Source organism: Etheostoma spectabile, chromosome 22 (genome assembly GCF_008692095.1).
Source record: "Etheostoma spectabile isolate EspeVRDwgs_2016 chromosome 22, UIUC_Espe_1.0, whole genome shotgun sequence".
NCBI lineage: Eukaryota > Metazoa > Chordata > Actinopteri > Perciformes > Percidae > Etheostoma > Etheostoma spectabile.
In genome coordinates, this window is record NC_045754.1 from 8,734,486 (window position 1) to 8,749,965 (window position 15,480).

At 38.8% G+C, this 15,480-nt stretch overlaps 2 protein-coding genes across 10 annotated transcripts in view; both read left to right on the plus strand.

Annotated features, from left to right (window-relative positions):
* dnajc13 (DnaJ heat shock protein family (Hsp40) member C13) overlaps positions 1-4,050 on the plus strand; it is a 33,707-nt gene extending 29,657 nt beyond the window's left edge. For 4 of the 7 annotated variants that reach the window (XM_032503497.1, XM_032503498.1, XM_032503501.1 and 1 more), the window contains 6 exons: positions 28-201; positions 301-480; positions 942-1,082; positions 1,194-1,337; positions 1,420-1,519; positions 2,919-4,050. In XM_032503497.1, the coding sequence (XP_032359388.1) occupies positions 28-201; positions 301-480; positions 942-1,082; positions 1,194-1,337; positions 1,420-1,519; positions 2,919-3,016 (837 nt within the window). In that variant the 3' untranslated portion in view covers positions 3,017-4,050. Of the gene's footprint in view, positions 1-27; positions 202-300; positions 481-941; positions 1,083-1,193; positions 1,338-1,419; positions 1,520-1,802; positions 1,908-2,918 lie in introns of all 7 variants that reach the window. The other 3 variants (XM_032503496.1, XM_032503499.1, XM_032503500.1) reach the window with 2 other exon arrangements.
* Positions 4,051-5,206: 1,156 nt separating this feature from the next.
* topbp1 (DNA topoisomerase II binding protein 1) overlaps positions 5,207-15,480 on the plus strand; it is a 14,860-nt gene continuing 4,586 nt past the window's right edge. For 2 of the 3 annotated variants that reach the window (XM_032503661.1, XM_032503662.1), the window contains exons 1-21: positions 5,207-5,513; positions 5,705-5,810; positions 5,934-6,068; positions 6,187-6,330; positions 6,845-7,026; positions 7,269-7,462; positions 7,622-7,798; positions 7,978-8,144; positions 8,269-8,432; positions 9,021-9,265; positions 9,357-9,679; positions 10,267-10,439; positions 11,042-11,253; positions 11,562-11,878; positions 11,997-12,182; positions 12,418-12,533; positions 12,738-12,861; positions 13,988-14,146; positions 14,289-14,373; positions 14,474-14,675; positions 14,951-15,180. In XM_032503661.1, coding sequence (XP_032359552.1) covers positions 5,718-5,810; positions 5,934-6,068; positions 6,187-6,330; positions 6,845-7,026; positions 7,269-7,462; positions 7,622-7,798; positions 7,978-8,144; positions 8,269-8,432; positions 9,021-9,265; positions 9,357-9,679; positions 10,267-10,439; positions 11,042-11,253; positions 11,562-11,878; positions 11,997-12,182; positions 12,418-12,533; positions 12,738-12,861; positions 13,988-14,146; positions 14,289-14,373; positions 14,474-14,675; positions 14,951-15,180 — 3,628 coding nt within the window. In that variant the 5' untranslated portion in view covers positions 5,207-5,513; positions 5,705-5,717. The remainder of the gene's footprint in view (positions 5,514-5,704; positions 5,811-5,933; positions 6,069-6,186; positions 6,331-6,844; positions 7,027-7,268; positions 7,463-7,621; positions 7,799-7,977; positions 8,145-8,268; positions 8,433-9,020; positions 9,266-9,356; positions 9,680-10,266; positions 10,440-11,041; positions 11,254-11,561; positions 11,879-11,996; positions 12,183-12,417; positions 12,534-12,737; positions 12,862-13,987; positions 14,147-14,288; positions 14,374-14,473; positions 14,676-14,950; positions 15,181-15,480) is intronic. The other variant, XM_032503660.1, reaches the window with a different exon arrangement.

Here is a 15,480-nt window from a genome sequence, read left to right on the forward strand (position 1 = left end):
CAATACATTCTTGGTTTTTGTGCACAGTTGCCAGAGGACTTCACAGTGGCTTATGGAGCAGGACAGGGCGAGATAGAAGTTGGTGGAGTCTTCTTGCGTATCTTTATTGCTCAGCCAGGCTGGGTGCTTCGCAAGCCTCGAGAGTTCCTGGTGTCCCTCCTGGAGACCCTGACTGAGCTGCACGAGAAAAACAACCCCAATGTGAGCTGCCTTACTGAGAAACACAAACAGTGGTTCCTATTTTCACTTATTCAGCTGTTTTACACGATCAATTTCACTTCATCCTGTGATCTCCTGCAGGGTGAGGCCCTAGAGACGGTTACTACGGCAGCAGTATGTCTTTTCAGCACACAGAGCCAGCTGGCCGACCAGGTTCCTCCTTTGGGTCACCTGCCTCGCGTTCTAGCAGCACTCAACCACAAGAACAACGCAGTGCCCAAGAGCTCCATCCGCCTCATCCACGTGCTATCAGACAATGAGGCGAGGAACCAAACACAGTATATAAACAAATATATAGATATATGTTTATATAGACTATATATTAGTATACATTTAGTTTTCAGGCCTCGCTACACATTGTTTTACACTTCTTATTCATTAAAGGGGCTCTGCATCGATTGGTCGATCAGTTGGAATGACGAGGAAAGATGCTGCGTTATGGGAATTGTAGGACCGGTGTATATAGAGCTGGACTAGATACTGGGGACTACAAGTTAGAATATATTTCAGACTGCTACATCAATTTTGATCAAACGTTATGGAAGTACAATACCTAAATCCTGAGGGCCACTTTAAGGATTCACACTCAAAGAGCCCAGAGTTAATGTATTCAGAATATTCATGATCACACTGCTTTTTACGATTTGCCAACAAACAGTTTGTCTCCTTTCTGCGCTGTGATGCACTATAATTCTTAACCAAAGCTGTCTTGTTTTGTGTAGCTGTGTGTACGCTCCATGGCTTCTCTGGAGACTATCGGCCCCCTCATGACTGGGATGAAAGCTCGGGCAGACATGGCTGGATTAGCTTGTGAAGCTCTAAACCGCATGTTCCAGAAGGAGCAGTCAGAACTAGTCGCCCAGGTAAACTGTCATCGTTATTATTCTTTTTATTTTTTTTATTTTATTTATGTACGTCATGTTTGATGACTAGGTAAAATGAATAATAATGTATTTTGTTAATGAACTGAACAGGCTCTTAGAATGGAGCTGGTTCCATACCTTCTGAAGCTATTGGAAGGAATCGGCCTAGAGACATTAGATAACCCTTCAGCTACCAAGGCCCAGATAGTGAAGGCTCTCAAGTCCATGACTCGCAGTCTGCAGTACGGAGAACAGGTATGATGGGAATACATGACCCGCATGATAAAACCACTGAATGATTAGTACCGTTAATTGATTGGCAATCACTGCTTTGCAGGTGAATGAGATTCTAGCGAAGTCTTCAGTGTGGAGTGCCTTCAAAGACCAGAAACATGATCTTTTCATCTCAGAGTCTCAGACTGCAGGCTACCTGACTGGTAAAGTATCTCTATTTTGACTTAACCTGCTATTAAACACTCAGCATCACAACACCAGACATTTTCTTGACAAGCAATTATTGTTCTGTCAGTGTTTAAAAGGTAAGTCTTGAGTGTCTTTCTCTTTACTGTTGTAATCTTAATGCTTTGCTTTATCCTCAAAAACACTTTGTGGCTGACTCCTCACTTGTGCTTAAATCCAGAGACCCTTTTTGTCTCCCCGTCCTATAACTTCCTGGCTCTGCCCTTTCCTTCCTCTTTGTCCTCCACATTTCCTCCTCAGGGGTATCCACTCCTTCTCTCCTGGCCGCCAGTAGCCCACTGCGAGGTGGGCTATAGACTCCTAAGCTGGGCCCTCACAGCCCTCCTCTCTCTTGCTCTGATGCAGGTAGACTTTGACCTCGCTCCTACTCCCATTCCTTGCCTCTTTACCTCCATCTTTGACCCACACTTAATTTTCTATTCCCATCTCTTCATCTTCACAGTGCTGAGCATAATGTCATAACTTAATCTTAATCTTCATCTCAATCCACCAATTAATTATCACACTTCAGTTTCAGGAACATAAATGCCCTTGAATGTTGATTATTTATACCCTTGTGCATTACTAAGGACATTTTTGGCTTTTGTTGGCATAAATGTTTTTTTGCATAAATGTTGGCTGGAGTTAAACCTCAACTCCTAAGTCTATAATTTACTCTGTTACCAAAATACAGACATTCAGACCCTAAGGACAAAAATTACCCCTTTGAAACCCATTTAAACCACCGTTTTGGTACGAATGGTCTTTCAACATAAAATAAAGAATTCTATTGTATTATGCTTTTAGTCTAGAGCCCTGGCTTCAAAATTCTAGTTATTACTATTTTCCACCAGATTAAGACATTTTCTCATGGTTGCCCTATGGGAGAAATACATGCTATTTTCCTGGTTTTCACTAGGGGCATTGCTGCTGTATTATGGAGCACTTCAGTGTTAGATACAATGCATCAAAATCTATGTTGTTGCAAATCGTTGATAAGCCTCAGATGTACAGTACATACAGAAAAATTACATTTTTGTGGGGGGTTTCACAACAGTGGCAGTATGTAAACAAACATAAAAAATCTTTAAAAAATAATTATTTTCTAGTGAGGGTCAGGACTAAAGCTGGTTAAAAGATTGAACTTTGTCAAAGTGGAAAATAATATTGATATATCATTTCATGGCAGTTTTTTTTGGCACACACATTTCTGACCTCCAAGGACACCAGAGCAAGTTTTTAAAAGGGTTAAAATAAGCTCTCAATGTAGTGATCACTCTGCCATACAGTAGTTGATGTATCTTAGTTTAGTTAGCTCCAGCTATCCTGCCCAGTCACACTTTTTCTGAATCATATCTTTCTTCCGGTCACCTATAGGTCCAGGAGTAGCAGGTTACCTTACAGCAGGAACTGGCACCCCTGTAATGCCCAACGTCCCACCCCCTGTGGACAACGACATTGGAGATCAAGGCTGATGGACACTCTCACAGTCACGCTCAGGCACCCAGACTGCCCTGCAGCTTCACGGCCGCAGCTCAGAGAGGGACTGTTAAGCTCCCAGACGAGGGGATGGAGAGGGAGAAAGACAGAGGAGAGCGGGCCATCTTTGACCGTCACCAAAATCTCTGCAACACCTTCTCCAGGATCACTCTCCCCTTACAAATGACACTCAAGTCTTCATAAACACTTTGAAATTGTTTTAACGGATGACCACATTTGTCTTGTTTCTGTGCTTCTTTTCTTGTTTCTTCCAATGACACACAGAAGAGGTTACATTTTGTATGAATATATTTTTTACTCTAGATTTTGTTTTTTCATGACATTGGAAGACTGAGGTGTGTTATACTGTAGGTTAACTGTCTCTTATCTATTACCTTATTCCTCTTCATCATATTCTGATTGGCTACACTTCTAAATCTTGAACAGAGGATTCGTGACCTTGTTTGTGACACATTTGGGCACATGACCAATCTTACATAAACTTGTCATTTACTTGTCTATATAATGGATCCTCATATGGCAAAGGAAAAAAATGTGAAATAGGAAATCAGAAGACATATATGTTTATGATATCTCTTTCCTATTTCTCTACAAGAAAATGTCACTTGAACCCTCCGAGTGATTCTGACCTCTTTTCTGGTTTGGTCAAGTCCTGTTCAATCCAGTCTTTCAAAGTTAAAACAGATCTGCTCTCCAAATGTCCAGCCTCTTATTCCTCTGATCTGATTCTGCTCTCTTTGAAGGCTTTTCCAGTAATTATTCCCCCCCAGAATGCAAAAAGCACTAGATTATTTATAAGTGAATAATAACCACCGGAAATGAGCTTATACTAAGACGTGACGAATGACGTTGACTCTGATTTTGAATCTATGTGAAAGACTAGTGCAATTTGTGAAATGTTCAATGTAATATTACGTATATAAACTTTCTATATTGAATGTACATTTTTAAAAAAAATCAGTCGCACTTGTACATAAAATTTTAAGAATAAAAGGGAATCCACAGTGTTCTTCTTTTGTATTTTTACAATTGTGTTTGTCGAAGTAAGTAATTCAACAGAATGAGCAGTTAATTGTTTGCTCATGTTTGAATAGAAGGGATCAAAAGTTTTTTGTCTTTGCCAAAGAAAAAAATTAACACATTTTCTTAATTTCTTAAAGTAAAATAATCACAAAAGAGTTTTAAAACTGTAACCGAATAGTTTACTCAATTAATAATTAAAATCGTTTTAGAGATTTCATGTTTAGTTTCTGGTCAGAGATGGAGTCATGGCCTCACAATCCGGGCTATGGCCTGCAACGTGATGTAAAACTTAACAAAATTATTTAACATTTCATACTTGCAGAATATTAAAGAGCATTTTGTTTTCAAGGGATTTTACCTATAAACTTGAACAGAAAGGAAATGCATAGGTTCTGTGTGGGAGCTTGCATATATTGTATTACAAGTTTTCTTTTGGAGGTTAAACAATTGCAAGAAAGTTTAGAAATGTATCCACTACATGACATGTTCTCTTAAAACTTATATTTTGCTAAGAAAAGGTGGCTGACAATACATAAGTATTTAATTGAGACATAATCCTCTGAATTCTATCATTGCAAAGTTATTAAATTTAGAAAGTTGTCATTTTTGTAAATACTCTGAATGGATATGGACCTCCAGTTGAATTTTGAATTTACATTACATTTGTGAATATAATTGGGTAAAGTGCTTTGTAAATAAAAGATAATGTTAGTGATATAATTATTATGTAGGTCACATAGATTAGGATTTTGGTGTTCCCTTCAAGAACCTAGGATAATTCACTTCACATTTAGGCTAAAGCTGTAGGTTAGAAGAAGAAAATTGTTATTTTAAATGAATAAAATACATTTAAAAAACTAGTCTAGACATGGCTTTTATTAAGGTCAATGTGGTGTTGGATCAGAATAGTAGTAATAGTAATAAAAATAGTAAACCCCTAAATATTAATTAAACCAATTGGCCTAAACTAAATTGTTTTGATATTTTTTGGCTTATATTATTCTGCTTACATTTTTACATTCATGTTTAGTCGTATTATTTTAATTCTGGTGCATTTTCACAATAATGTTACAATAATGTTGAATATTATCCGGATCTTTTCAACTCTCGTGTTGAAACACTGAAGTCTGACTCCACACGGTCAAATTAGCGGGTAGTACCGGAAGTTACGTAGTTGGCGCGAATAATAACAACAAGGCTGATATTTTAATTTCGCTATTATCAGTCAATTATAACAAAATGTAAACGAATTCCCTCAATGCTGTGGAGAATAATAACTGTTTGTTTGTGATAATATGAATGCGAATGGTTTTTGAAGCGTTTTTAACGTTATATATGCTTATTTTAACAGTCTGTTTTTTTGACAGTCCATCAAGAGGAGTTAACGTTAGCGTTGAGTACGTTAACGTTAGCCAGACAGTTGACATTAACGTAAAGGACGATTTTAAAGTGAGTAGCTAGTAGGCTAATATGATATATTAATGGCGTACCAATCTATGGCCAGTTTAATATTTAAAAGTAATTGCATATTCTCTGTAAATGTTAATTGTTGTCAACTCGAGGCTAACGTTACTGCTAAGGTCAGCTAATGCCATTATGACAAAAGCTATTGTTAAGTCTTTTCACTGGTCGTTATTCAGTTACAGGTTGACAATGTCCAAAGGAGACAGAGACGGCTTCATTGTGAAGTTTGTGGAATGTAACGCTAAAGGACAAAATAAAGAGTATGCTGTCAAGGCTTATGAGGTAAAGTCCATTTTAAAATATTTCAATGACGATTATGTAATCATCATTGAAATATTATTTTGCCACTGCTGTACTGTCTCTTCGTTTGCAGGTAAGGCTCATGTGTGTCTCATGTTTACACAGGCCATTTTGGAGCTGCAGTCTGACAAGTACTTGAAGACCGTCGATGAAGATGCAGTTTTACAGATGGACCAGAAAGACAAGTCTCTGTTTGTCTTCAGCAGCTTCACTACCCCAGCCTTTCTGCACTGCAAAAAGGTTTAACTCAATATTTGATACATCGAAACCTGGAGTCTAAATTTCATAGGGATTAATCACCCTGGCTGTCATAGAGAGTAATTCTTCTCTTTCCCACTTTTTCTTATTTGTCATATAGCTTGGCTGCCGAGTGGTGAGTCCACTGGTAGTGTTGTACTGCCTGCAACAGCAGCATTGTGTCCCCAAAGCAGAGACGCCCATCTATAACATGGCCATGGCTGACATCACTATTTCCTGCACCAGTCTGGATAAAGCCACCCGGGTTTGTTCACAGCAACTGATACTTTGTTTGTATGCCCAAAACACCAGTGAAATTATGTATGACTCAGACATTAAACATGAAGCAATAATTGAAAAAATGTAATTAAAATAAACGTTTTGGATAAAATTAGAATGATATCATGCAGATAAAAATCAAGGAGGGGATATATCCCCTTTGACTCCTTTTTCAAATGTGCTGTCTCAGGCCGGGTACAAATAAAGGGATATATTAAGTGTCTGTCTCAGCTGCCTGTTATAGGTGATGTATTTACAAATACAATTACATCATTTAGGGAACACAGAATAAAGCTACTTTTCAGTGAATGCATAAAATTGCTTTCTTTTAATAGTGAAGGTCTGTAAAGAACCAATTCATAATTATACATATCCAAAATAAATATGAAAAGTGTAAAGTAGTGCACAATAAATGTTGTTCAACGGTCGTTAAGAGTTGGAAAAGCACGGCACAGTGTCTTCTTAAGTGTGTTTGTTTCTGAATGTTTGTCTCTCTACAGACAGAGGTGATGGATCTGGTGCAACTTATGGGTGGACGGGTCTATCTTGACTTAAATGTATCTGTCACACACCTAATAGCAGGAGAAGTGGGCAGCAAAAAATACCTGGTAGCTGCCAGCCTGAGTAAACCCATCCTGCTGCCTACATGGGTCAAAGCATGTTGGGAGAAATCTCAGGACAGGTATGCACTGTCATTAAAACTGACATTTCTGTTTCAACATCTACTGTAAAAAGATACATACAAATTTTTGTGATGTTTTCTCTTTTATGCACTATTTATTTAAATCTGTTAATATTACCACAATTACTTGATCAGGTTATAGTTTATTTAAATTACATTGACAATTTTACGCCAGTACTAATGATTATGATAAAACCAAGGCACTTTAGATATTAATTAACACCTTGTTTTTCCTCCTTCAGTCTTTTCAGATATACTGATCTACCCATTGAGGATTATTTGTGCCCTGTGCTGCGTGGCTGCACTGTTTGTGTGACAGGCCTCTCCAGCACAGAACGTAAAGAGGTGCAGCGACTCTGTGATCAGCATGGAGCCAATTACACTGGTCAGCTCAAAATGAATGAGTGTACACACCTCATTGTTAGTGAGCCAACAGGTAAGTCACCAGCAATTCTAGCACAATCATTTTTATCAATTCAAAAACAAGATTCAAGTAGTAAAAACGCATTTTGTTTCTTGTCATTTTAGCTATAGTCTTTGGTGTGCTACCGGTATTGCTAGCAGTATCAATGTGAGTATTTGTATTTTTTTGCAGGTCAGAAGTACGAGTGTGCAAAGAAGTGGAATGTGTATTGCGTGTCTCTGCACTGGCTGTTTGACAGCATAGAAAAGGGCTTTTGTCAAGACGAGACCAGGTACACTGTGGAGCGTAACGCATCAAAGACCACTCGACCACACACTTCCACTCCCACTGGCACCAACAGGAAGGAGGGTGAGCCAAAGACTGATAATTGCACTTGTTTTGTTTTTTTACTATAAATCAAAAATGTTACTTTTTCATCCTCATTGTGTGATAGGGATCAAACACATTTAGTATCCAAATGTGTTTCAAAGTGTTAGTCTGTAATAAATTGCAAGGAGGAATCATGTTTGTTTGTTTTTTAACTCTAGAGGGACCATCTCTGTTGGGCTTAAGCCACATTTCTGTCAATGCTAGCATGACAGTTAATGACACAGCCCTCACCAACGCCACCGTCAGCCGCCTGGAAGCCCCAGACCCCATAGAGACTCTTGATCTCACCGTCTGCCCAGCTGATGATATACTGGATGGTTGTAAGGTAAACAAAAGAATATTCCTTTTCATGTAGAGTGGAGATTTCCTTTTCCACAATTGTTTTCATTTCTTCAGAATGTGAAAGACAATGTTAAGGCTTTATTTCACACTTGTTAAATGTTGTGCAGCTGTATCTGTGTGGCCTGCCAGGGAAGAAACTGGAGAAGCTGCGGCGTCTTGTGAACTCTGCAGGAGGTCTGCGCTTCAACCAGCCCAGTGAGGAACTCACACATGTGGTCATGGGAGAGCTGGACCAGGACCTCAAGAGTTTTCTGTGCAAAGCAATACATAGGTCTGAACTGCAAAGATTATTACTTTACATAGTATTTATTGTATCCTCATTTATTGTACATTTTTAAGATCTCATCTGTTTTGACCCTTCAACCCATAAAACTATAAAAAAGTACTGAATCATAACATCTCTAAACAGCTTGTATTTGCCAGTTTATGCAATGAAAAATAATGAAGCAAGTTGATAAAGACTACATATGTGATCTCACAAGGTGCCTACAAAATGTCATCTACTAAAGAGTTTGAGGAATTTAAGAAAAATTAGATTTCAGATGGATAGGAGTGTTCTGATGGTTGAAAACATAGGATTACCAGTTCTATTATGCTGGAAACCTCTCTTACTGTGTTTCTTAATTCTCTTTACTGTTATAAAGATATATATATATATATATATATATATATATATATATATAATATTGACCTATGTCCAGTACATATCCTTTTCCTTAAATTTGTGTTTACAACATCATATGTCGAATCATATGTCAAATCATATGTAAGTATAATATACATATATATGTTGCAATTTAGCAAGTTTACAGTATGATAAATTATTGAGATGATTTGATGTATGTTTGTTACTTTCCAGACCCCATGTAGTAACAGTGCAGTGGCTGCTGGACAGTTTCAGCAAAGGCAGTCAACTACCAGAAGCAGGTTACCTCCACCCTGACTGTCTGCCCCCAACTCTGGCTGCTGTACTTGTGCCTGCTCGTCACACTCCCACCTCTCGGCATTCAGACGGTCCCCCCACAGCCAGTCCCAGCACTCCTAGGCAAACAAGAGCCGAGGAAGATCTGCTCTCTCAGTACATGGATGATGACCCTACAGTAGGTAAGAATCTGTTGTTGAAGAATTTGCTTAGTTTAATTTGACCCCATTAAAAGATTATTGCCGCTAATTTCATTTTCTTTTTATCCTCCAGTGGACATGGACCAACCAGCAGAGGGCAACAGCAGGAAGTCCATCAGTACATCTTCTGAGCCTTGTGCACCAAACTACTCCAGAGGACCAGAGCCAGACTCAACCCTGCAGGAAGCCAGTGAGGCAGGCCTATTTTTTGGGAAATGTTTCCTTTTTGTGGGCTTTGGCAATGAGGCAGAAGCCCAGCTGTCTCTGCTGGTGACAGAAAATGGAGGCAGGGTGCTGATGGGCCGTACACGTGTTGTGGCAGACTATGCAGTGGTCCCACTTTTGGGCTGTTCAGTGGAGGCCACAGTTGACGAGGTGGTCACTGATACCTGGCTGGTAAGATCACAGTCATACTCTTTTAATTGTATCTGAGGAGGGTGTGGCATTCTTTGTAATTTCAGTGCCAACTGTTGATTTGTCAACTGAATGAACAAAGGGGCAAACATTTATTTTTTGTTAATTGTCTTCTAAAAAAGGGTGTCTTTGAGTGTGTCATTTTTGAGGCAACACTCCCTAAATTCTTGAGTTAAAAACAATTTTGATAATCCATTAATTGTTTAGGTCATTTATCAGGCAGATAAATGCTAAACGTTCTCTGGTTCCAGCTTCTCAAATGTGAGGATTTGCTACTTTCCTCTGTTATTTATCCTGTTACATTGAATATATTCAGTTTAACAGGGTTTCAGACTATGTTTTGTACAAAACAAGGCTTTTTTTAAAGACATCACCTTGGGCTCTCGGAACTTGATTGCCATTTTTCACATTTTTCTTTAACGTCTGAAAGTAATTGTCGGTCGTAGCCCAATACAATTACATTTAATTGATTTGAAATAGACTTTTGTTCTCTGTCAGTTTTATGTGCAATGACAATGCTATGTAAGTTCAATATCTGACAGCTAGGCTTTTTACTTGTTCATTTTCAGGCCATGTGTGTGGAAAAGGAGTCTGTTTTGCAGCTGTCCTCCAACCCTTTGTTCACACCTGTTTCTGTGATGGACGGACGTTTTCCTCTCAAAGATTGCGTTCTCTCTGTCAGCCAGTTCACCGGAGCGGAGAGGGAGTCTTTGGTGGAGCTGGCCAAGCACCTTGGAGCCAAGTATGGTTACATTGCTGTGCTACCACACATGCTGTTTTGCTTTTAGGTTGCACGGTAAAAACAATAAGAGCTGCAGGCGTGTTTGGCTTTTACATTTTTCCAAACTGATTTAGTGAAAGAGTCTAAGGCAAAAGGCAAATGTATTTGTATTGAACAATTCATAGACTTTAAGTCTAGTCTAGATTTATTCCTAGAAAGTTTTAATAAACTGCTGCAGTTTAAGGATAGATTTTGTTTAGGTTCTTAAATGTTTGTTTTCATAGATTCTTTTTACAGTTGTATTGTTTTGTTGTGTACTCCATATTAAAACAAATTATAAGATAGTAACAGTATTTGTACTTTTAGGTATATTGTACTGTGTTAGCAGTTGTTTTTGTGTTTTTCAAAAGAAGAATTTCCATTGTACATTTTTTAAGCAGTATGACCTCTTGGGCTGCGGGGGTTAAACCACAGCTAAATATAAGTTAGAGGTCCTTGGCTGTGCATATTGTTTTTACACATTAATTTGTGTTCTCTCTCTCCTACACATTTTTACCGTCATGTATCCAGATGGCCAATTGTGAACTATCTTACTTTCTTTTCTTTTTTTATCCTTTCTGCAGTGTCCAGGATTATTTTGTGCGCCTGGCAAACCAGAAGAAAATGATGCTGGCCAGCACTCATCTGGTGCTGCAGAGCCCTGAAGGCACAAAATACCAGGCAGCAAAGAAATGGGGGTTTCCAGCTGTCACCATGCGCTGGATACTAGAGTCTGCTCGGACCGGCCAGAGGGCAGAAGAGGGGCGTTTTCTAGTTGACCTGCCGCCCTCCCCAGGTAGGAAAAGTGTCTTTATTAAAGCTTTTATTCAGAGGAATAAATGAATGTTTTATGTGCATTAGCTAGGTGTAGAACATAATGGACAATAATTATAGTAAATTACCAATGAATATAAGTGTAGTGGGTTTGTTTGATGTTTTCTTACATGCATTAATTTACTTGAGAGATGATTGTAATAAGGACAATATAATTTTTTTTCAAAGACATTGGTGAGGCATTTTTAACAGTATGTATGATTTATGTCTGGGGCCTAGTTTTAATTTTAAACTGGACAATCACAATGATTTGATTTGTTTATTTTACAGAGAGGGATGATGAGAGTTTTGTTGGTGGTTCCCAGAAGCCTATCATGCCTCCACCAGCACGTATGTCTCCAGAGATCCCTTTGCTGGGTCTCCAGAGCGGTAAGGCCGTTACCCCGCTGGATTTGGGTCGCTTCCAGAGCAAAGTGTTTCACTCCGTGTTTGATGAAATGAAACCCAAACAAGCCATCAGCACCCCCAAACAAAACCAGGAGGGTGGCAGAAGGAATCCCCTTCAGAAGGAAGCCTCCCTGCAGCTGGACACTCCCTCTCGTTTCCTCAGCAGAGACCAGCTGTTCAGGCCCTCCTTCAATGTCAAGGTTGGGACCACACAATTAAAAATGTTGCTTTACGTAATAGGCTTTAATTCACTTCAGTTAATTGTGCACTGATATTGGATAGATAATCCTGTGAATACATGGACTATTCATTGTTAAGGATGTACTAGGAGATTTGGAGACCCCCGGTGGAAGAACTAAACCAGGAGAGAGGATTGAGACTCCACTGACTGAAGTCGTCAACAGGACTCTGCAGGTGGCTCTCGCCAACAGCTCCCGAAGTACCACCTCAGATATGCAAGCCATCTCTGCTAGCCCCCAATTTACCAAGACAACTGAGAAGGAGGTACACTAAAAATATTAGAATACAGTATGCCATTTTGTGATAATCTCATTTAATAAAATGTACATGAGCCAATACCAGTGACACTGATGGAGGATCTCTACAATTCCAAAAGCCTTTACTGTCACTTAGTACTGGAAAACTTAATTTATAGTGAAAGGGACAATATGATAGAGTAGCCAATATACTGTCTACATCTTAACATATAAACAAATCCATTTTAAAATATGTTTGTAAGGTCTCAGAAAGAGAAGCTGGCCCTCTGACTGGTATTGTGATCTGTGTGGGAAAGAAACTGAGCAAAATGCAGGGTGAACTCAATGCCATTGCTGCCTCGCTTGGAGCAGACTTCAGGTATTTAACACATCTTTACATACTTCAATTAAAGGATTGGTAAACATTTTACAAGTCATATGTACATATGTCCTCTGTATAAAGCTTCAGCAACCAGTAAGCCTTTTAATGTTCTTCCCTTGGCACGTCAGGATTATTTTAATTTTTATTTGAGTAAATGTGGGTGCGAGTAGTAAAAACATCTTTTTATCAACTTGTTTTTAGGTGGGCTTGTGACGATACAGTGACACACTACATCTATCAGGGCCGTGTGGGGGACAACACCCGGGAATACAGAGGAGTGAAGGAGAGAGGACTGCATGTTGTCTCCCAGTACTGGCTGCAGGCTGTACGTTTGCCAGTTGCAAATATGAATATAACCCGTGATCTTCTTTACTACTTAACTTGTGTTTTACTCTTAAGTGCACTACACAGGACATTATTACAAATCTTTGTAGAGCAGTTTATAAATTCAGACTTTTAAATGACTTGAGCCAGGAACTTATTGTTTTCAGTAATAATGAATAAATCGGTTATTTTGTGAATAATCGATTCATCATTTAGCGTAGAAAATGGCAGAAGATGGTGAAAAATGCCCATCACAGTTTTCCAGAGCCCAAGGTGACATTTTAAAAATGTTTCTTTTGTCCAACCAGCAGCTTTATTTGCCAAAATATTCAGTTTATAATGATATAAAACTGAAAAGGTTTCGAGAAACTTGAACCAAAATGTTTGGCAATTTGAATTAAAAAGAAATTGAAAATAATGAGATATTAAAAATATTTGATTGCACAAATAATTAGGAGACCAACTACAAGACACAACTTGTTTCAGTTTTTATCAAGAAGAAATATATTCATGCATTCTCTGTAACGACTTAGTCCCAATAAAGGTCTAGAGGGGTCCAAAGTCAACCTCATTGTGCATTTGGCAAAAGGCAGAGAAGAGTTTAAATATAAAACCAGTCTGTCACAGGAGGCCTTAGTAATATACTGAAAAACATTCATATTCAGAAGCAATTTAGTCTTCAGTTCAAGAGGATGTAATCCACTTCATAAACCACAAAGGAAAGGATTAAAGCAGATGATTGAAGTCTAGTCCTTAGGTAGAATATTTTGTTTTTATTTTGTAACATTGTTTATACAAGCTTGTAAAGAAAATGTCTTAAAGACATGAAGTGATATTAAGATACACTTGATTTAAATTGGGATCTTAATACCATGGTTGTAGCCCCTGCTTTGTACTTCCCTTTACCAGTCAGTATTTACTTAGCACATTTCACTTGGGGGGAATAATTATCATCCCCAATCAACAAAACCAGGATATTTAATCAAAAACGGCTTTGATATGCAAATTTTGCAGACAGATGAGAGTTTCAGCTATGCTTCCCCCTCATTACCGTTTAATTCAGTTTGTTCTTGTGGCAGCTCTGATAAACTTCCGTTTACTGATATGGGCTGTGATGTCTTTGGCAGTGTGCTGAGGAGCAGAGACATGTCCCAGAGTCTCTGTATCCTTTCACCTATAACCCCAAGATGAGCCTAAACCTCAGCCAGGTGCCCAACAGCTCTCAGAAGTCTCCTCCTTTTACACGAACTCAACTCAAAGACATCTATGAGGCAAATGATAACAAGGTGGGCTCAAGACTCAATGAGTGAGACAAAACAATATTTGAGGTTGTTTGTAATAATCTAATAAAGAAGTACCTCATTAATGCAGAAGTGTATCATGTAGTTGTCTTTCTCTCTGTTTAATTATCTTTAATTTGTCCCTCAGTGTGATCACGTTGCCACGGAAGAAGCCACATCACGTCATGGAAGCGGAGATAAAGAAGTGATGAATGAAACTACAGATAGAACTGGTGGGTGTCTTTTTCCAACTTTCATTTATTTCAACCAAAGCTTCTACACATTTTTTAGAACCAAAAGTGACTAGTGTTCTTGATTATCTCTTGTGTCCAGATATTTCAGAGACTCTAGAAATGAGAGAGAACCTGCAAAGACAACTCCAGGAGATCATGTCAGCCACCAAGCTGACGACAGGGAGGCGTGCCTCAGTCAGACTTAGCAGGATGGGATCAGGAGGGGCCGACTCGGGCCCCCACACACCTGATGGGAGTCGGTTTGGACGCTGCGGGAGCAGACGTACTCTGGAAGCTCTGAGGTAAGGAAGCCATGTAGTGAGAAGATAGTTTATGTTTAAACTATAACAGTCATCAATTTAAAATGTCTCAAAGCAAATTGCTAACGTTTTTAGGACTTTGTCTGAAAGTGTCTGAATTTTACGTATTTGAAATGAAATAGGCAAGTTTATTTTAATGTGATAAAGCAAATGATTCAGTCTTGCTATAGTAGCTACTGGGAACCAAAAATAACATTTTGTGGGATTCACACACTTCCTCATCCAAATAAATTTACCTAATTCTGTCCTGATTTCAGGGTTACCAGAGAAGCAGCTATGGACATAAACACAGAGCCATCTCAGAGTGAACAGATAGTTTGGGATGACCCTACAGCCAGGGAGGAGAGGGCCAAGCTGGCTGATAATTTACAGTGGCCTGGTAGTCCCTCACAACACTCTGAGACCGTTGCACCTCCTCCTCCTCCCACTGCAGAAAACGGCTCTCAGTTCAGGGACTCCATGACAGACTCTGAGCTGGTGGAGATGGGTAAGATTAGCCTAGGTGTTACTTAACTGGGGATTTACACATCAGTAAATTAAAAAAAGTTAAACGACATAAGCTAGTGATTACATGAAGATTAGTTGTAAAAAGTTACACCTACAATACTATCTACCAGGTGTAATTGTTATCTTGCTTGTTATGTGATCCTAATAAAAATGACCCGTTCAGATTGAAGAGTAAAACACGCAATAATGTTATCGTGACATCAAAATGCTGTTTAATGCGGATCTGAAGGAAGACTTAATATTACATCACAAAAATAATAGTTCAAATTACAAAACAGCC